At 39.6% G+C, this 21,102-nt stretch overlaps 1 protein-coding gene across 4 annotated transcripts in view; it reads left to right on the top strand.

Moving 5' to 3' along the window:
* Nucleotides 1–19,594, top strand: part of EGF (epidermal growth factor) — a 59,427-nt gene extending 39,833 nt beyond the window's left edge. For 3 of the 4 annotated variants that reach the window (XM_046939964.1, NM_001001292.2, XM_015276164.3), the window contains 10 exons: nt 784–933; nt 1,939–2,088; nt 2,415–2,531; nt 3,532–3,657; nt 5,182–5,301; nt 7,110–7,260; nt 8,632–8,790; nt 11,576–11,678; nt 15,393–15,495; nt 16,939–19,594. In XM_046939964.1, the coding sequence (XP_046795920.1) occupies nt 784–933; nt 1,939–2,088; nt 2,415–2,531; nt 3,532–3,657; nt 5,182–5,301; nt 7,110–7,260; nt 8,632–8,790; nt 11,576–11,678; nt 15,393–15,495; nt 16,939–17,141 (1,382 nt within the window). In that variant the 3' untranslated portion in view covers nt 17,142–19,594. Of the gene's footprint in view, nt 1–783; nt 934–1,938; nt 2,089–2,414; nt 2,532–3,531; nt 3,658–5,181; nt 5,302–7,109; nt 7,261–8,631; nt 8,791–11,558; nt 11,679–15,392; nt 15,496–16,938 lie in introns of those variants that run through there. The other variant, XR_005859117.2, reaches the window with a different exon arrangement.
* Nucleotides 19,595–21,102: the final 1,508 nt, after the last annotated feature.

The raw sequence follows: 21,102 nt of genomic DNA, 5'->3' as shown, positions 1-21,102 counted from the left end.
CCCTTCCAGCCTCCTCTTGATGTTCACTGATGTCGATATAATAGATGTTCTCATATCCTTGGGGAGAGGATTATCTTCTCACAAACAGGTTCTTTAAAGGCCTCTCACAGTTCAACTGGCATTCATTGAAAGCATCATCTGGGCTTGTGTCCAGGAATACTAACCAATGTTTTTATATTTATGATCATGCCCAAGAATATATGCTCATCAACTGCCACAGAGCTACCACAGACTTGTAATTCCTATTTGTCTTAGTTTACTAGCACCCCTCTCACAAACAAATAATGAAAAATAACATGGAGAAAGGTTTTGTAATTTATATTTGTTTTTGATCAAATAATTTGATTTTGTGTTTGGAATAATCTCCCTGTAAGCAGAAAAAAATATCAAGTAATTCAGTAGACCATGACTGAGAGAAGATAATCACAGGTTCCTCATCCGTTGCAGTGTTCTTTCATCAGTGATGCAGGATGATGTTAGGACTCTAAAGAAGAGATACTAAGGAAATAATAATAATATAATAATAAAAGGTTGCACATTTGTTAAAAAGAGAGTATGCAAATCTGCTTTCCTGCCAAAGGCTAGGTGATAATATTTGAGCTTTACTATATACATCTGTTTTTACCAAAAAAAAAAAAAAAAACAGAAAAAAAAACAACACCCATTGGAAACCTACTAGTTTTTCAGTCTTTACTGTGTTTCCTACTGCTCTAACTCTGCACGGCTAAGAGGAGATGTTGAGTGAAGAAGCAGCTTGTTAAGTTGTCTGGTTTTCTTCATTAGGGGCAAATCCTTGCCTTCATATGAATGGAGGTTGTGATCAGATCTGTGAAAACAATTTTGGAGTTGCCCATTGCACATGCCGTCCAGGATTTGGGAAAACTCAAGATGGACAAACCTGTCATCCTCTGAATGCCTCTTATGTGACAGCAGGTACAATCCTCTAATTCCACAAAAAGACTCCCTTAAAGAGTCTGCCAAATAACACTGAAAAACTTTCACCTTCCATTACATAATGAACGTCAGCTTCTCTGAAGAATGAAAATAATGCATTTTCCACTGTATGTAATATAGTTTCACACTGCTTCTCACCTTTTCTCTCTCTTTTTTTTTCGTCCCAAAGAGGCTGAATCACTCAAGTTTTGTAATGTAATTTTTCGTGCATGGATTTATGGTACTTCTGTATCTTTTATTAGAGTGCTAGTGATCAGAGCTGTCAAGAAACTTCACAAGGCCCACCAGTAGAACTGGCAGCTAATTGAAATGATATGGCTCAGGTGAACAGCTTGGGTATAGGTACTGCAGAATGAAGATTAGAACATTTATACAATGCCAAAGCTTACATGAGAGTGGAAACTTCTTTACTGTATCTCTTGGGATGTGTCAGAATGAACTCTGCTTTCCAGCTCTGTCCTTGTACTCTGTTTTGAACTGAGACCCTGGGTTCACAGTTGGCAGTTCTGCCACTGCTCTCCACAGATTATGTGTCATCTCCCATCTGAACGTGCAACTCCTTCTAAGGGACTAATGCTTCTAAGATACTTTTTCATGAATGTTTTAGTTTATTTGCAAGAAACAAATAGAACAAATTTCCTTTGAGAAGCACTGGGATATTGGCCTAGGACAACAAGATGTAGTCTGAACATTGCAAGTTTCCCTTGATATTATCTGTGAGAGAGATGTCTGTGGTGCTGAAATAGTTGCATTCCTTGTTCTTTGTATTTGAAAAAAAAACACCAGTAATTGGTTTCAGGAATAATTTGAAGCAGAAACAGGCTAGCCTGTGTAGGAAATGATTTTTTATTTAAAAAAACCAACAAAACAAAAACAAAAACAAGCACTGTGATGACTGAAAAGTAGACCAGTGGTAGAAAATCAGGAAGTTAGTTAGTTCAGTTAATATAAATAGTCTGTGTCACTTTTTTCTTCTCTTTTCAGAAACTATTTCTATGCAGAAGGAGGCAGGGCCAATGCCAACACCAAAGACCTCGCTCCAGAGCACACAGAGCAATGCAATATTTAAGGGTACAGAAAATGGAGAAAAGAAGGAAATTGAACTTTTTTTGATGGCTGAAATCATGATATCAGGTAGAGTCTGAAAATTGCCATCCTTCAACAAGAAATCATGTCCTAAAGGAAGAAAGACTCAAGCCAAGACTGATGGTGTTCTTAACACTCTTATGACAAGATTGGTCTATGCAATTATGCCATGTAGAACTGCCTTTTTATTTGTCTTTGTTATGCTTTGCTATGTCAACAAAACTTGATAATATTATCCAGGCCTAAATACAGTTCAATGACAATCACTGTGCTTCAAACCAGGATCCTATGTTTTGTTTTTCTAATTGATTTTATTTTAGTATAATGCCTTCTTTGATCCATACAAATATATATATATGTATTTTGTGCCATAGATGAAGATGACTGCGCTGCACTAGAATGTGATGCCAATGCACAGTGTGTTTTGCTGGAAGATGGTGCTGTATGCCAGTGTTTGAAAGGATTTACCAGGATGGGCAAATCATGCTATGGTAATGAAAAACACTTAACACGACCTTCAGGAAAAGCATAGATGTGGGCAAAGGAAGAAAACCTGTTTTATCTCCCCTTGGCAGCTCTGCTGCATGAACCATCACAAAAAGGTCAATGAGATCACTTGTTTTGAAATGGTTGACGAGCAGAGAGCATGTGAGATGAAATGGCTGATTATCACACAGCTTATTTTCCCCTGAACATGAGCATTAATCCTATTAATATTAATGAGCAATAATTGAGATAATAGGAATAAAAGCCTAGAGTATTTATTTGTAAAAATAGACAAGTTATAAAAACTCAGTCCATAGACATGAGAGTTGATGCATAGTTTAGAAGTACATCCTAAGAAATCTCTTAAAAGTTAGTATGCCTGATGTAGTATTTTTATAAAAGGTCTGCTCCTGTTTTTGTCTAGCTCTAGAGAGAGGCTAACAATCAGACAACTTGCTGATTAAAGATCACCCTCTTCAAAATAAATTTTTGGACTTGCATTCCAGAAGGCATCAGAAACAGAACAAGTTACACCTTTTTGTTCAAACGTGGAGACTCACAGGAGTCTGTGTTTATACAGGAGGAAAAAAAAAAAAAAGGGAAAAAGGGAGATGGTTTGGGTGTAAATTCTATTTTCAGTGGCCTGTGGTACGTATTTTTTACACTCTGTTTCTTCTTCAACACAAAATTTGTCTCTGAGTAGATGTTAAGACGATAAGAACATAAGGCTAATTTTGAATGGGATAATCCCATCCAAATAGGATTATTTTTGAAGCAAAAGTTTTTGTTTTTGTTTTTTTGTGGAACATCTGGGTCTGCAGCTGAAAGCAGCTGTTTGATTTTTCAGGCTCTTTAGAGCATCCTTGTCAAATTTCATACCAAAGAAAGAACGCAAAGTCCCTCTCTTTCTCTTTACTTCATACGTACAAATGACAGGTAACAGCATCATCTGAGAGATGATGGTTTCATGACCCACATGTCTCTTCTCCCTGTTTCATCTCACAGATGTCGATGAGTGTGCTGCAAATATGGACCACTGTAATCGAAACCTGTCGGGCTGTATCAACACTGAAGGGGGCTATGTCTGTAAATGCCTGGATGGCTACACGGGAGATGGACTCCATTGTGAAGGTACGGGAGTGCATGAGGACTGTGCTCCTTCTGGTAGGTTGGAGTAGAAGGAATGAGCAAGAGACACTTCTAGTAATTTGGGCTAGCTCTGCATCAACCTGTGGAGCTGTCTCATGCCCATGATGATTGGTTCCGGTTCTTTTTGAAGAATCTGGTAAGGGTGTGGATCCTTACAGTGGCTCCCTCAGACAGTGGACGTTAATCATTTCTTGCTTTTTGATTCTTTCCTTCCTGTCTGAATTGTGACGGCCTCAACAGCTGATCATTATGAAAAGCCTGTAGCTGTCAGTGCAGAGTTCCTCTCTGTTTGCACTCTTTTTAGTAGCTACAGCAGGAGAGAAAGGATGAGTGAAGGAGGGAAATGGAGGCAAACCAGTAGAGCTTTATTGGAAATCATTGTCATGAATACAAACGAAAGCAGGTATTGAGTGTGTCATAATACTCATCAAATAATTACAAGTTGGCTTGATAGGCATGAGGTTCAAGGTGTTGACACTTAGAATCTGAATACATTTAGACTCTCATTAATAATCAGACTCACTGATTCTCCCATCCAGCTCTAATACCAGGTCTTCACTTCATTACCTACATTTCTTAATTTTTTTAATCCTTTTTACACCAAATATGAAGGAAAAGGAAACCGTTTTTCCCCTCTAGTATTTGAATAGTACAGTTTGGTCAGAGCTTTGTGAGAGTGCTTCTCTTTTGTCCTTTTCCTCTTCCTTTCTCCTTTATAGCCTAATTCAAAGCCCATTAATTTGGACCCAAATCTTGCATGGTCTTTACTGGACTTTGGTCCTCCAACACAGGTAAAGGCCACTGAAAAATTAAGATATTATCAGCAGGATGCAGAGAGTGTCGGAAACAGGAAGTTGGAGAAATCTTTCTGTCCCAAAGGTCAGAAACGTGTTTTTGGGAATGTTTGGAAGTACAGACAGAGGTGACAACCTCCTCTGGCTGTCCCCTCACCACCTACTAGGCACGTCCACAGGCAGCTGTGGGTACTCGCTATCTGTGACTTAGGTGCTCGGCTAGAGTCACTGTGGTATATATCACTGTTATTAAAAATGGTCTGTTATCTTCAAGTTATCTTCATGATGTGACCAGATACGTTTCCATAACATTTTATAAATGTTGAGATTCTGTCTTGATGTGAATAAGACTGAAACAACTTTTACATTTGATGAGTTGAAATGTACTGCAAAAAACAGAAACTGATATCTAAGTAATTTTGTACTTTGGTTTCAGATGCCTAGTTGTATGCACAGTGTCTAGAAACCTATAAAAACACTCAGAGATGGTACAAGGTGAACTCATCTTGTGTTTCATCATGTTTCTTGGAATATGAATATACTGTAACAGAGTTGGTTGCTCTTCTGCTCCAATTTCTATCAGGGAAAACGCATGGAGGGAAGGCCCCTGGCATTTTTCCCCACTACCAGGAGACTGTGGTGCTGCTGCTGCCCCTTTAACCGATGCTCTGAGGCATTTCATTCTTCTAACTGCAGACTTTTTGGCTGATAGATATTGATGAGTGCAAGATGGGGACCCACACCTGTGGAGAGAACAGAACCTGCACAAATACAGAAGGAAACTTCACTTGCTCCTGTCCTGATGGTGCTTCTGGAACTGCCATGGGTTGTGGTGAGTATTTGGAGTGAGAATTAAAATGAAGCGGCCCATAACTAGGACCTGTGGTCTCAGCCAAATATTTATACTGGGAAATTAAGGAATGACCATGTAGTGGCATACTGGGCAGCTTGTGAAACCATTCAGCATTGCTTTAGGAGAATGGATCTGAGTTTAATTTGGAAATATCTACGTTAACGTTTGGTGCTAAATTATACTGCCTGAAAGAAATGACATATCTATCTAATGGCCTTTGAAATCAAGAGCAGAAGTAAACGCTCCTCCATAATCCATGAGATTATGTTTCTGGAGTTGATTTTGGGCTGTGCTGTTCTTCAAACTGTGTGTTCTTTATCTCTGCGGGACTCCAGCAGAAGAACTGCTTGTAATTGAAGTCTCATTTCATTCTTCAGAACAACTTAGTTTTTCAGATCCTAATTTTTCAAAGGGCTCTGAAACACTTCAGAAAATCTGGTTGCCAGAGTAATGAAAGGAGCAGCTCACGGTATCTGATGCTCATTTTGGTTCCTCAATGTGACAGATGTATTTTCTGAAAATGTGGAGCAAAGCGGTACATTGCCTTCCTTCGTGTCAGACTTCTTCATCAGGGTGAATTTTGCCACAGATCAAGTGACTGTTTGGTGACAGAAAGGCACTGTGAGATTGTCATAGATATTTTTCTGCAGAAGAACAGAAGGAAGTTACAGCTTTTTAAAGTAGAACATCGATCAGGATCCTCACCCGCTTTTCAGCCGTTTAAGCTTTCAGTAGTTTCAAGTGTCGCTCAGGAAATGATGATTTAAAATGATGTATGACTTGGAAGTAATGCCTTATAGGTCCCTCAGCTGTAAATATGATCTCCTGTCTTCATGTGTGTTAACACACTGTTTTAAGTCTATGCCTAGTAAGCTCTTTTAGCAGGCTGAAATTTTCTTTGCAGAATGCAGAACACATGGGATTCAGTGCTATCACTTATTCCTTTCCAGTCTGGGCTCTTTGCCCTGACAGTTCTCCTGCAAATGAAATTTTAAGAAAACAAATGTCATTAAAGGTCATGTTGCAATAAAACTGGTGTGAGTCATAAAATTGATCCCATAAATGTGTGGGATTAGGTATATTGCTGCTAAGCCACGCTGATGTGTAGGTGTTCGGTTCTGACTTACAGATTCAGTATAGCACTGAAGTAGGCAAAAACGTGCTCCTGTTCTATAAAAGCACCTGCAATATAGGTCATATGCAGAGATATCAGAGCTCCCTACAAAACTAGCCAGTTGGGATACTTATGGAGGTGATTGTCTGTGCAGTTGCAAGCAGGCTACAGAAATCTTTGAAGAATTGGGTCAGAGGAGTTCTGTGCTTCCAATGAAGCTGTTAACTATATTTGAGATAGCTTGCACAGATGTTATTAAGTGGATTGCTGCAAAGTAGAAATAGTTTGTGCAAAAATGTCCATTTGCCTGTGAAAACTTTTCAAGTTGAGATCCATGTGCACAAAGTGCAGTCACTCTTCACCTGTATGTCTGACTCTGCATAGTGGAGATTGTCTGTACCCTCAAGTTGGGTAAGAAATCACTTAATTGTTAATAATAAGGCAGCCAATTGTTGTTGTTGTTTTACCAGAATTGTATTCACACATCTAAATTGGTGGAACACAGCTAACCTCTGTGTGCATAAATTTGATACACAAAATAAGCAAATAGATTAAAAACAAGTATTTGGTTGTAATTGGAGTGTTACCTACTATCCTATCTTGAAGTTCTGGAACTCCTTCATGCCAGCGTAGCCAACAGCTTGATATGTCTTTGTGAAATCCTGCCTTTCAGAATCTACTTTGTCTCCTACTGTTGTCAGCAATGAATACTCAACACGCCCTGTGCCAGGTGACTCCATAGGATGCCCCCCTGCCTATGATTCATACTGTCTCCATGGGGGAGTGTGCAATTATGTTTCTGACCTACAAGACTATGCCTGCAAGTAAGTACAGAACTGTATATCGTCTGTGCTGATTAATGGTATCCTTGGGGCACAGTTGAGTGCAGATTATGAAGTGCTTGCCCATAGATCGTCCATTCATCTCCTATGCTGGTAATTAGCTTTAGATTCTGATCTTTTCTGTAAATATTCACTTCGTTCATACCTGTTGCAATTAATGGTAGGATTGGATTTGTTCCCTGAAGACTAAAATCTTTGTTCTTGAAGTGTCAGGTAAATTGTTAAATTACTTGGTGCTCACAGCCTTATGTGAAGGCAGTGCTTGCTCTCTCTCCGGTGTTGGCTAGCACCTGCCTATTGGCCTTGCTGTTTACCACTTACCACTGCTGTTTGACCTCCGTACGCTCATGAATAACTGGGGAATGTATCTCTCTACGTGTATGTATGGGAATGAAGTAGATGCTTTGTGCTGTGGGTCTGCTAAGGTCATCACGACTGTTACAGGAGTTGGTACGACTTGCGCTCATCTCTGGCGTTTGCTACAGTTTTTTAGAATAAACCACAGATTCAGACCTACTTATCACTGTTCTGCGGGGGAGTGGAGTTGCTCTGAACTGATTCTGCACAGTGGGCACTAGATGGCAGCATTCATTCATGTAGGCTGTCAGATTGCAGAAGGAAGTCATGGAAAAACGTTAGCCAGCAGAATTTTCACAAATTACCAAGTGTATTCATTAATTAATTATGTTAATATTTTTGACGTGTTTCTTCACTTTCTAGTCGTTCTGATATATACATTCCATCCCTCGATTAGCTATTTCAATGTTGGGCTTTTACAGCGGTAAAAATCCTCAAAGTAGTAAAGAAAAAGAGCCTACAGAAGAAGCTTGTAATAAAACTAAATTATGAAGACATTTCTATCCCATTATATCTTTTTCAGACACCTCTGTTTCTGTTAGCAATTATTCAGATTAAAGTTTGATTTCCTCAAGAAAATGACTCTCCAAGAGATAACAACTTCTATGATGCCAAGTTCAAAAACGAGGGAACCTTGCTCTTGGAAAGGGTTAAATAGAAAATCCAAGGGAAACATAGATCATAAAAAAAAGCAGTCTGTGGAATTTTTGGAAATATGTTACCCTCTGGAATCTCAGACATATAATCTCACTGAATAATTCAATAGAGTGCTTCAATGGATTTACATTAACATTAATAGATTTACATTTAATATTGAGTTCTACGTGTTTTGGCAGACATTCCTTTCATGTCATCTTGTCTTTACCCGCGCTAAATTCAACAAGATATTTCCATAAGGGCTGCCAATAATAAATCAATATGCAAGGTGACTGAGGCGACGATTTGGGTTGTTTTCTCTGCTGCCGCTCACAGAGTGCTCTTGCTTCCTTTTGGCAGCTGTGTGACAGGCTACGTTGGGGAGCGGTGCCAGTTCAGCGACCTGGAGTGGTGGGAGCAGCAGCACGCCGAGCGGGTGAAGGTGCGGAACATCACCATCGCCGTGTGCATAGCGGTGCTGTTGCTGCTGCTGGGGTCACTGGCCGCCTATTGCTCCAGGTACTGCTTCCAAACTCATGTTGTGAGCACGTGGCAGAGGGGCTGAGGTGCTTGTGGCCTTCACAGGTGGCTTGTGGAGAAGAGTTTGCGCTGTTCCTCAGCAGTCCCATAATGTCCTTGCTCCTCTCTTGCATTTCAGTAATTGGTTCGATGAATAAATCATAAAATTCTGGCATGCCTCTCCACTGCAGTACGCACACTGATGTTAAAGAGCAAAGTTTGTCTGGGGAGAGAAAGAATAAACCCATTTGGGTTTGAAGAGGAGCCATAATTTGTATCGACAAGAGAGTTTCAGAGCACCGTATTGACTTCTTCCTTAGTTTCCCTTAAGAGCTGTCTGCAGGTGCCATGGTAGGGCTTTGCTCTTCTCTGCTAACTGTTATCAGTTTTACTTCTCTTTCAGTGTAGGACTGTACCTTAGTATTTCCTTCCCAGTGAGAAAAGCTCTGTGTTACCCTTCCAGTAGCCCATTTCTACTGTGATACCTGCAGCACTACTGTGAAAGCAGTTTTTCTGGTAGTAGATGTGGGTCTAAGGCACATCTGTTGTAAAAGTAGTCCCTGGCATTGTACATGGCTGTAATAAATTGTGCAGGTTTGGGATTCTTCTCATGGCAAAAAGAATCCCTACAGTCACTATTTAAGAACCTACTCTGCTGTGAAATAAATGTCATTGGTGCCCCTTAGACTGGAAAGTATTCAGCATTTAATAAGTTAGTCTTTTGGCCATGACCTTGTCATAAAACTGTTCTCAGAAGCTCTCGTTTTAAATGTACATTTTTTATTTAACAAGTAACAGAGTAAACAAATAAAAAGCCAGACAGCAGCCAAATCAGCAGTCCCCCACTGCATGCCTACCCGCCTTTCTTATGCAGGGCTTTTTTGTGTGTGGTTTAGACTGATTTTAAAATTAGAACCTCCTAGGCATAAAAAGTTAAGCTGCAAGAGAAGCTAGCTATGAAAGCTAATATTTTCTGCTCCTATTTAATGGTTCTCAGCATATTTAGTCCATAAAAGTAGATAAGCTGTCACATTTCTGTGTGATGGTAGCTGATGATAGAGCTCCAGATTTAAAGCTAAGTGCAGGCTGATTTGTTCTCATGACCTGGGATTCAGAAGCTAATCAGTGGAATGATACATGCAGAATAGACAAATCATTAGATTCCTGTATTTCCCATACACGTCTTTTAAGCTGTCATGGAAAATGGCTACAATATGGCCAGTTTTAAGGTATAAAGATAATGAATATCTCTTCCCTTCCTCTCTCTCTCTTGTCATTTCTCCCTGATTTACTTTTCTTTCTCGCCAAATGCTTTTGATCAATATAACTATTTATCTCAACAACAAGTTTTCAATTACATGCTTGACTGCATTTGTACTGCAGCTATTACTAGCCTAACTAGATCAAAATGAAACTGCTGATATGAAATCCCTGTTTAACTGGAGTCTGGAAACCAATATTTGTCTCGAAATCACTATACTGCTTTTTCCTATAATCTACAATATTTTGAAATGTACCGATTAAGTCTACAGCAGTCCCATTCCTTCTCCAGTATGACTCAGACTTCTCTTTCTAATTGGAGGAAACAAAGACTTCCATTTTCCAATTTGATAACTGTACGAACTGGAGGCAGAGTGCCCAAGTATTGTGTTGGTTTGTTCAGTGGCTGTAGCCTGCTGTAGGTAAAATAGTGTTGTTCTTCGCTTATGGTTTAGGTAGTCTGGACGTATAGGATTCCAGGTTTCCTGTCTTCTTTGGGAAGCAAGGAAACAATTTCTCTTCCAACCAAGAATCACAGATTTAACACCCACAGCTTGGTTGAGGTCACACAAAGATTGGCAGAAGGCCTGAGATTAGGATTGAAAAATCCTTGGCCTGTTGCCCTTGCTCAGTCAACTTGATTCCACCTCCTGCTTGTGCTCACAGAGACTGCTGTGCCTACCAAGTCCGTCTGGCATCTGTCATCCTGTGAGCTGCAAAGTGAGCCACAGCATTGGAGTGATCCTCTTGAGCAGGGCATCCTCCTGAGAGCTGTGCCTGTGACGCAGTGTGCTCTGCTCTGTCTTACCCACAGAGCAATGGGCTCAACTTCTGTTAGCACAATGACACGCAGTGCTGAGCAGATAAGTCCAGGTGAGGTTTAAAACACACACAACAAACTTGCTGAGGTGCCAGGAAGGTAAAATACCTTGAAACTTCTGGAATTCAAAGAGTGAAACATGACTTTTAATCTGATATTGAGGAGAAGAAAAATTGAATATATTAGGTCAATAAGGATGTGCTGATTTGAATCGCAAGTAGTGTAAATGAGCTGTTTTTCTTCTGACCATGTTTTCTGCTTTGGAATCTATACTGGCTTTTAATCCTGCCTTACAAGCGATGAGTGTTGAACTTCAAAAATAAGAGTTTTTTTGAATGCACAGGGCTAGCCACTTGTAGCTATTTGTAACCTTTTCTCAACTCAAGATTTTACTTATAGAAAAGATATAAGAAAATGAAAGGGGTGTTTAAAATTGTAAGGTCTACTTTTTTTTTTCTAATGAATGAGCCTTCACAGATGGCACATTAGAATAAGTAGTCATTTGTTCTTACTGACTTTTATTTCTGTTAAGCTGTTTGTTTTAACCTCTGTGCTGTAGTTAACACTAATGCTCCTTTTCAGAGGAATGAAAGAGGGCAGAATTTATGTCCCTTCTGTAAATACCTACAGAGTAAAGTGTGAAAGGAAGCAGCATCTGTTCCTCCCAAAGTGAAATAATTTGTTTCAGCTTTTGTTCTGTTGCAGAAGTCAAAACTTCTATAAGAAGAACCGTTATGCGGAAGCGATAAGAGATGCCAGTAGCCACACTGACAACGAGAACGTGACACCTACTTGCAACAAGTCTCGGGTAACTATATTAATATGGAGTGAAGAGGAAAGTAGGAAGGATCAAAGCGTGTTAGGGATCCACTTGAGCTTATCCATCAAATAATTCACATCTTAAATACATTAAATAACTGCTAGAGTCATCAAGTGCTTTGCTGTGAACCCTAGTTCATCTTACCTCATTGTTATCCCTCAAAGTTCACAGCTGCCTGGATGTATTGCAACCATTAGCGGGTGTTATTGTTAGCTTTGAACACAACAGTTGGGGAACTGTGTTCTAAATTAAGGAAATGGCAATGTGATGACATGGTATATCAGAGTTATTTTCACAGGAAAGTATGCCCTCCATATAAAAGGCTTCTTGGAAGACAAGTATTGCGTGTGCTACCTGAGATGGTGAACTTTATTTTGGGGTCTGATGCAACTAAATGTTGTGGTATTAGGAGCTGCTGCCTTGTAAAGAGAACCTCCCAGGATGTTAATGGGCAGTCTAGGAGGGAATATAAAATTCAGCATGGCTGTAGGTAGAAGTGCCATGCTTGCACTGTCCCGTTTCTCTTCTCACTGCTGACAGGTGAGAGGACAAGGGGAAGTGGCCTCAAATTGCACCAGTGGAGGTTTAGCTTGGCTATCAGGAAAAACTTCTTTACAGAAAGGGTTGTTAAGCACTGGAATAGGCTCCCCAAGGAGGTGGTTGAGTCACCATCCCTGATTGTGTTTAAAAACCATTTGGATGTGGTGCTCAGGGACATGATTTAGCGGAGGGTTTCTAGAGTTAGGGTAGTATGGTTAGGTTGTGGTTGGACTTGACGATCTTGAAGGTCTTTTCCAAACTGAGCAATTCTATGATTCTGTTGTCAATTCTGAAGTTACATCAGTGAATTTGGACCCAGGAGATCTGCTCTAGGGACCTGATTTTCACTGGAGTTAAAAGGACGTTATGCTGATGGCTGGTGGCGGTTGGAACTTGGAGTGGGCCAAAAGGACATAATTGGCATCTGTTGTTACTTCTGGGCCCAGACAGTAACTCCTCTGTCAGAAAAGCATGACTTTCTCTGAGATCTTGTCTGCACACGTCCATTGTCCAACACTGTATAAACTGCTGTAAGGCAGGTAGCAGTCACGTTTAGGCAGCATTGCATTAACTAAGCAGCAAAAACTCTTCAAATAAGAACAGTTGTGCCAGTGGGAAAGACTACTGAAAGAGTTTACTTGTACTGGCTTGGAGATAAATTCTAGCGATGCACCTACTTTTTACTGGGGTAACTGCACACATTTTTTTTCTGGTATAGATATTACTGAACGGATTAAAGGCCTTTCACATCAAGCCACAGTTGGAAGGTACAAAAACTGTGCAGAGTAAACAAGATCACAGGTGAATTTGGCTTTATACATTTACTTTAATAACAGTGGATTCTTTAGCTTTAAATCTAGACTTTATTTGTGTGAGCCTGAAGTTTTGATTCTGCTCCTGATCTTTCAGTCCAGAAAGAGATGAGCTTGCTTTGCTCGAGGGCATGTTTGAAGGGCTGAGTACCTCCAACTATCTGTAGTGGAGATCTGAGCGTTTTTAATCAACACGAAGAATGCCTCACATATTGTTTATATTCAGTGTCTGGCAGGTTTTGTGAGTAACTGATGAAATACGCTGTTGAGCATGTCCAAAGAGTACCAACGCTAGTTATGATGTGAAAGAGCTCCTTAGCTGGTCACCCTGGGAGTTTCATGTGCCTTTTGTTACTAGCTGCTGACCTGGCCAGCACTTTTTTCCTCCAGATACCAGACAACAAATGTGCTGAGTCTTTGTGCTGCCATCGTTTGTTCACAGCAAAGACAAAAAACATGGTTTGCAAAATATCTGGAGCTGGCAAAATCAGAAACATTTGTTGGGACCGAGAACAGCTTGTTGCCTGGGAGCCCTGCTCTAGGAGGCCTGAGACTCATCAGTTCTGTCCCTGCCTGCTGTTATTCTTGCAGTTAATGCTAGTGGTTGGTGACATTTTTGCTAGATATAGGACTAATTAGACAGCTAAGCAATAAACTGAATCAACAAAAACAAATCTACCTATTCATCTATTACACACTAATGTTGAATTTCAGAATGCATTCTTCTTCTGGGAGACAACAAATGCATTAATAATAAAGTAATTCATTGTAAATGGCTTGTTGGAGAATGGAAGGGGAAATCACTGGCCCTTTGCTAATTATTGCATCTTTCACAGTAATGGATTCCTGTGGTTTCATGCATGTGATTTTCTCTGTGGTGATGTAACCATAAGTGTTAAGTTCATTGGTGCTCCATGCATACACACGCAGGTTAGAAAATGAAGAGCTGCCAAAAAGCAGCAGGAAGTTGTCCACTTTTGCTGTTCACTTAAAGTGGTTTGTTGGGCAGATTTATGTTTCAAAACACACACACACAAAAAAAGAGTAGTTCTAATAAAGGACTGATGAAGTTCTCTCCTTTTGTAGCCTGCAGTGTTCCTGATAATGTGTGACTCTGTGGAAGGGATGGGGTGCAAAGACATTCCTGGTGTTGCCCACTCAAGCTACAGTATTGGATGAGTTTTTAACTTGTCACACTTGCCAAATGCTAGATATCATGATATTGAAACTATACTTCCAATTCTCCCAAGGGTCATTCACTTCTCTGTTTATTTTGCTAGAGAAGGCTACATTTGAGTAAGGGTATGCTTTAGGTATTTTTTTTTTTCACATTTGTACTAGAGATCCATAAGCCAAGATAACTTTGTCTCTGGAATATGAAAGCCTTGGTAAACTTCAGCACATGCTCTGATTTTGATGCTACTCTGAGGCCTGTAAACCTGCAAGTGTTCTATTTTGCACAGTCAAAGGAATTTTGCAAACCTGTGTGTAGCTGGAGCTTCTCTGGGGATTTGTCACATGTGGGTTAGCAGCTGTAAGACCATGGATTTTATGCATACAAGAAGATGCCAAAATGGTCACACCAGCTACAGATATGACCTAGTCACACAACTCCACCAATTTTCCACTTAGACAACTGAGTCTGGCAACAGCCTTCTTGAAACATCTTATTTACAGATATTTTCTCCTCTTCTCTGCTTCTGCTCTTTAAACAAACCACCCTCCCTCCTTCTCCCCCCGCCCCCCATTCCTATTCTTCATCTGAGTTTCCCTCTTTCCCTCAATACTATTTAAGCACATCACTTTCCCCTGTGCCTGTTCTTTCTCTTTTCCCTCTGGTCCTTACAGCACACTTCCCCAGAGGGTCCTGTCTTCATGATACAGTCTCACTTGTCTTTCACAGTCACTGTGGGATAATGGAATTGCACCCCCAGGTGCTACCAAGAGCTGGGAAAGGGAGGCTTTTTTCCTTCCCTGTGTCAGACAGGGTTTCCTGCTGTCTGGTTACAGGCCTCCTTAATACTTTAAATGTGGCCCTAAATACTGTGGAGAGAGTCAGTTTTCATGTACTTTTGTTCTTGCATGTGGAAAGGCTGATTTGCAGAGCAAGAGAGCGGGCACTTCTTTACTAGACCGAGTCTCACACTTTCCAAAGAAAGACCAGGGCTGTCATCAACCCCAGTGTTTAATTATCTGCAGGGGAAGGGTCACCCCAGAAGCCAGGATGACCTTTTCCCCCCTACTGTGGTTGGAGTGTGTGGCCTTTCTACTCTGCCTCTTGGGTTTCAGGAAACTGGTTCATTTCATATTAATTTGGGCTATGTTTTGTGTGTATTGTATATATTTGCAGTTTGCGGTTGTCAAGGAGTGTAGCAGTGCTCTGGAGACTAAAGTGCTTGATCTAATTGAGTGTGAGACAGCAAACCCTCATCCTGCCTGTCCTTCGCAATATGGTGAGTAGGATTTCTTTCTGTATTACATCTCTCCTCACCTTTGTACCAGCAGGAGCAGTGGCTGGTGAAGGAGACAGAGAAATCAAACGATACCACTGCCTTGCTCGAGGCAGACTGCAAAGCAGAAATGATGCTTGCATTGTTGTGAAATTACTTGGTTCTCTGCTTTGCAGATTATACATCAGGAATTATACTATAACTGTTCTTTCACACTCATAAGAAGCCAGATGCTTCTCATGATAGTAATGACATCATATTTTTGTGTTTACATAAAATTTCACGGGTTTGCATCATAGCAATGAGTTATCACACTGATGAGGAATGCATATCCTTGGAAAGATATGCTTTGACAGTCCTTACTCATTCCAGCAGGATAACTGACAGAGTGTGAAGAGTCCAGATCTCCCTAGAAACCTGTCATCCTGGGGCAGCAACTGCAGTTTTGCTTTTTTGTGTTAAACAAAAGATGTTTCACTGCCCGAGGTATACTTTGTGCTTAAAAAAAGATGAGATGAATGAAGGAGATATTCCTCCCATCACTGATGCAAAAGTGGCAGGTGGCACAGGAGCACACAGCAGGCTTTCTTGGCCCACATGTTACCAGTTGGATTGCTCCGAGTTTAAAAAAACTTTGCACTGTTGAGTCAATTGGATCTCTAATTGCTCATGTGGTGAAAAATGATGGGGAAAGATGGATGTCCTTAATTAAGTATTTGTCTTATTTATCATACTTACTTCCTGTCCACAGAAGTTACCAGACAACCTGGTTTGCTTAAGCCATTTAGAAATATGCAAACACAAGTATTTGAGGATACTGAAATGGGCAAGCATCTTGTTATAACTTCAGAACTGTGCATCCTGTCCTTAGATATGTTTTAGGAAGTCAATTTATTCATTAGGAGAAAATATTCCTCACATTTACTTGGTTGGACTAGCATCGTGAACATGTGTAGAACCGTGTTGTCCAATGAAGGAAGCCTGATGTTTCCCATTAGGAGACTCTGTTCTCACAGTTACATCAGATGCAGCTTTTGGAACAGAAATTTCATATGACAGGTGTCCGAGAATATTAAGAAAAGTGGTTCAACCACTTCAGATAAATAATCTGATGTCTTTTTTTAAGGCGTTAAAGAAAGTTCTTCCCCATGTCACTGAAAAATTCTAAGACCTTTAGACTTTGGAGTGGGGTGGTCTTCCTGTCATAGGCATGTCTTTTCCTGATCTTACATGTTAGAATAGAAAAATATGAGATTTGCCTAGGGCACATCACTTATTAAAATCTCAGTCAAGTTATTGAGTTTTTCTCTTTTTTGTTCTTTTTTGTACCAGTTGGTTTTCTAATTGTTTTGTAAATTTCTTCCGAGTTACCGTTAGCTGCCTTTTAGCCTACGTGTTGTGAAGCCTCCTAAAGGGCTTTCAGTAACATATATCCATTTTGTTCAGTGGAACAGCCAATAACATATGACAAAGAGGCAGAAACTGTGGTGGAAGAGAAGAAAGAGCAAGGCTGCCCAGAAGATGTTCCCAGCACAGAAAAATTGCTTGAACCCATGGTAGCAGAGAAGAGCCTTTCCCAGGCTGCCTGGAAAGCCCACTCCAAGCCCTGCCAGCCTGCCCCAGCCAGCCTGCTGATGCAGCCGGACTAGAAGTCTGAGTTGAGTGGAAAAAAGAGGAAGCCACTGGAAAATGGGAACTTAGGAAACACTGAAACAGCCTTCATTGTTTGTTTGTTTGTTTTTTTCCTGTGCACTAGAAAATCAACCAACCAACAACAGCGCAAATAAAAATGGCACAGAGAAGTACTTACCAGACCTTCCCTGTTGTCTCCACTTGGAAGAATTACTGTGGGCAATACATCAGCAAAGAATACTCTACAAGTATCACTTTTAGGGTCAACACTGCAAATTTAATTAAATTGGCAGCTAAAAGGACATTGAGAGAAAATGGACTAGTGGGTGGTTTCTTAGAGATGAAAATTTTGTAATGGAGATTCATGCAAGAGATGGTCTTTACGTGCACAGAGTCCAGGAAATTGGCTATATGATGGGCCACAAAGACAATGGTGGAGAAACTGGGATTGAAGATGATGCAGGACAATGAGATAAAATGAATCTTTTTTGTTAAAATTTTGTTCCTGGACACTATAAATCTCTCCCCAGAACTGCTCTCAGACCAATGTAACTTCTGGGACTTCACTGGAGCCGTTGTTGTAATAACTGATACCAAATGGGGTTCCGTGTTTCTCAGATTTGGTGGGTTGGAGGAGTGTTTGTGTGTGTGTGGTGTTAGTGATGGCCACATCTCTGAAGTGAGATGAAACATTTGAGGAGAAAGCGATTCTTCCATTAAATTTTTCTGTGGCTGGCAGCAAAATCTGCTCTGTTATACAGGACTTTATGTCGGAAAAGAAGTCCAGCCAGTTTCTGCACCAAAAGAATATGAGAAGTGAGACAAACAAACAAATGCCCCCTCAGTTTGGACCGACATCCACATAAGCGATTTGTGCTGCCTCATAAAATCCATGTGATCAATTGGAAAACGACACCCGTTTTTCTTGTAACTGGCTTTCTAACAGCTACAGCTCTCTTCCAGTTACTTGCTAAGAAGAACTAACTTGCTTATAATGCTCTGTCATATACAGAGTTGTAGCTTAGTTGTTTATCATCTCATGTGATTTTCACAATTAATCTTGAATTCCTAAGGCTTTTTTCAGAATGTTTGGGAAGATAACTGGAAATTAGCTATGTTACTAATGACTTTCTCATTAAAGGGGATCTCTCAGACCTCTATGTTAGAAATCTGCTGCTATAATTATTGAACATCTCCTCTAGGTTCCACTACAGTGGTCACCAATAGTATTCCTCATAATTCATTAGCTATATATTGGTGGTTAATATTATTTATCTCCATATTTAACATCCTGTTTTTTATTTTTTAGAGTTCCACTGTGAAGGTATGATGTGTTGTCATTTGGTTACCAACTGTGTAGAGCAGTGATGGAAGAGTATTGAAAGGCTCTTATCTCTTGTCCAAAATTGTTGCGCTCTTGAGTAACTTTCTGAAGTTACTTCTGATTTATGCTCGTGTAAACAGTGAGAACATTGAGCCCAAGGTGTCTGAACTACAGAAATTGTAGGGTTCTGTTTTGTAGAGAGTTGTCACTTAGTGGTTTATCCTTCCAGTGTGATTTTTTGGTGGATAGTTTTGAACAACTGAGTCAGTTCTGAATTCAGAATAAACTTGTAAAACAGATTGTTCCAAAGCACGGTTGAAATTAGCAGCAATGAAGGTGCATTCTCTTGTATGAATGGAGACAGAAGTGCTTACATGGAAAATATGTCTAAGGAGGGTTGGCCTACAAAATTGTATTAAGACAAGGGGAACCGCTTGGCTGAACCATTAGTATACTGTAGATTGGATTTTAATTTAAGTACAGTTTAATTTCATTAACATCATAAAAGGCATCTAGGTTGGGTTCCCCGGTATTTCACAATTTGCTGGTAGTTTTACATATGTTGTTGGGAAGAGAGTCCAGCTATAAAGGCAAAGCGATTTATTTTTATGAGATCTACACAGTAAAATGACTTTTATCCTTGCACTTTGTTTATCTCTGGTGAAATATGTTTCTGTGCTGAAAATCCAAGTGCTATGTTGTATGACAGTCAACATTTAGTTGGATGTTTCCCTGATCAAAGGAAATAAAAACTTGTAACTTTGATTCTTGTCTAAACAAAGATATTTCAGACTCCTTACAAATTAGTTTCATATTCTATTCCATGTTTTGTTTACTTTGCTTTCCTTCAGTCTAAGGATCTAATTTTTAATTTGATAGCATTCTATAGAGAATGGGATAGAAAAGTCAAAACATTATGTTTTTATATTTAGTGTTACAAGTTCTAAACGTTTCCCACACTCAGCAGAATACTCGAAATAATCCTTAACGATAAAACCTTGAGATGGCATTTCAACATAAATATAATATATTTGGATTATTTGATTGTTTATAAAGCTGTTGATTTATAAAAAGAATAATAAAGAAAGATGTTTGGTGTCCCTCTTGTTTTGAAAGAAGTGTAAGCAAAACTTATAATTTAAACCATATCATGTTTGTTGATAGCTCCGCTGGTTTCATGCAACTGCAGTGTAACATGCGGATATAGTACATGCAAGGATCATGAGTTTTTCTTTCACCACTTAGAGGATTTGTAAAAATGAAGATTATCATCTGAAGCTCACAATTAGATCCCAGCTAGATTATGGTAAGTTTTCATTCGTGATTTTAATTGCATGATTTTCATAAACCAGTATTTGTTTTTGTGCACATTTAAATGGTTCTCTTATGAATGTTGCTGCTACTTTGTCTAGAAAAATTATTGGTGATTTCAAAATATGTTTTCAAACTTGTCTCCAATCTGTTGTTCTCAGGCTTTGCATGCAAATCAGCTGAAGTCAAACGGTAGAATGCTGGAGGTATTATTACTATTATATTTTTTGCAAATTTATTTACTTATATCTTACCTCAGATACTTTTAAAATTATTAAGCATTCTGGGTGTGTAGCTAACTGAGTATTAATCTCAAATCATACTGGCATATCCTGACTTTTAAAAATGAAATTAATGTGTGTTGTATTAAGCTGCAAAAGAAGGATTTTAAAACACAGAAAAATCTTGACAAGCTCAAAGTGAGAAAACTATTAGGCAATTCTGGAGAGCAGGGTAGAAAATGAGTTTGTTTAGTTTAGTAAATCCTGATTTTATTGGGCTTGACATTTCAATTCTCCATAGCCAGATTTTCATCATAAATGAATGAGGAATGTTTCATGCTCATTCATAACAGGCATAGGCAATGCAATGGTTTCCAGTCATAGAAACGTATGACACATCTTATATTTAAGTCTTCATTTTCAGTTACTTGCAACTTTGCAGACTTGTATCTGTTTGGGTAATTTTTTTTCCATCCTGGGAGCCTATTTCAGGATGGAAATATTTCAGAAAAAATTCTATGAAAAAGTAAAAACAGTTCAGAATGGGATTAGGAGAAGTATTTGCCTTGCTAATATATATTGTGGTTTAGTTTTATCTCATGTTATTTCAAGGTGATGCCTACACTGTTCAGTTAGTCTTCAGGACACACTTGGTGTTATTGCTTCACACCCTGATAACTTGCTATCTTTATCTCTCTGCTTGTGAAAAGGAAAGATGTTAGTGGCATTAGAAGCCTCCCTCAGAGCCCCAGGAATGCATCCAAAACACAATCTGCAAAGATGATAGCTTAAGTTAGCTCATGTTCCTCTGATCTTTTATTGATACTACTGCTTAATGCCAGTTTTGAGGTGGACGAGGAACAGCCAACTTTGTGAAGACCATTCATCACGGGATTAACTTTCAGGCACTCCTCAGTACTGGGATGGACTAGATTCAGACCAGTGAAAAGCCCTAGTCTCTTCTGGCCAGCTTTAGGGTGCCCTCAACATCCTGTAATTTCAAAGCTTTGGATTTTGAATTTTGATGCAACCGATGCAGTGATCATATTAAAAGATGCAAAACCCTTTTTGTATTGGAACTCTGGCCACTACCACTTCACCTTCTTCAAGTCTCGATGTTAC

The sequence above is a fragment of the Gallus gallus genome, chromosome 4 (genome assembly GCF_016699485.2).
Source record: "Gallus gallus isolate bGalGal1 chromosome 4, bGalGal1.mat.broiler.GRCg7b, whole genome shotgun sequence".
Taxonomy (NCBI): Eukaryota; Metazoa; Chordata; class Aves; order Galliformes; family Phasianidae; genus Gallus; species Gallus gallus.
Note: the sequence above shows the minus strand (reverse complement) of the source record. Positions and strands in the feature narration are given on the sequence as shown.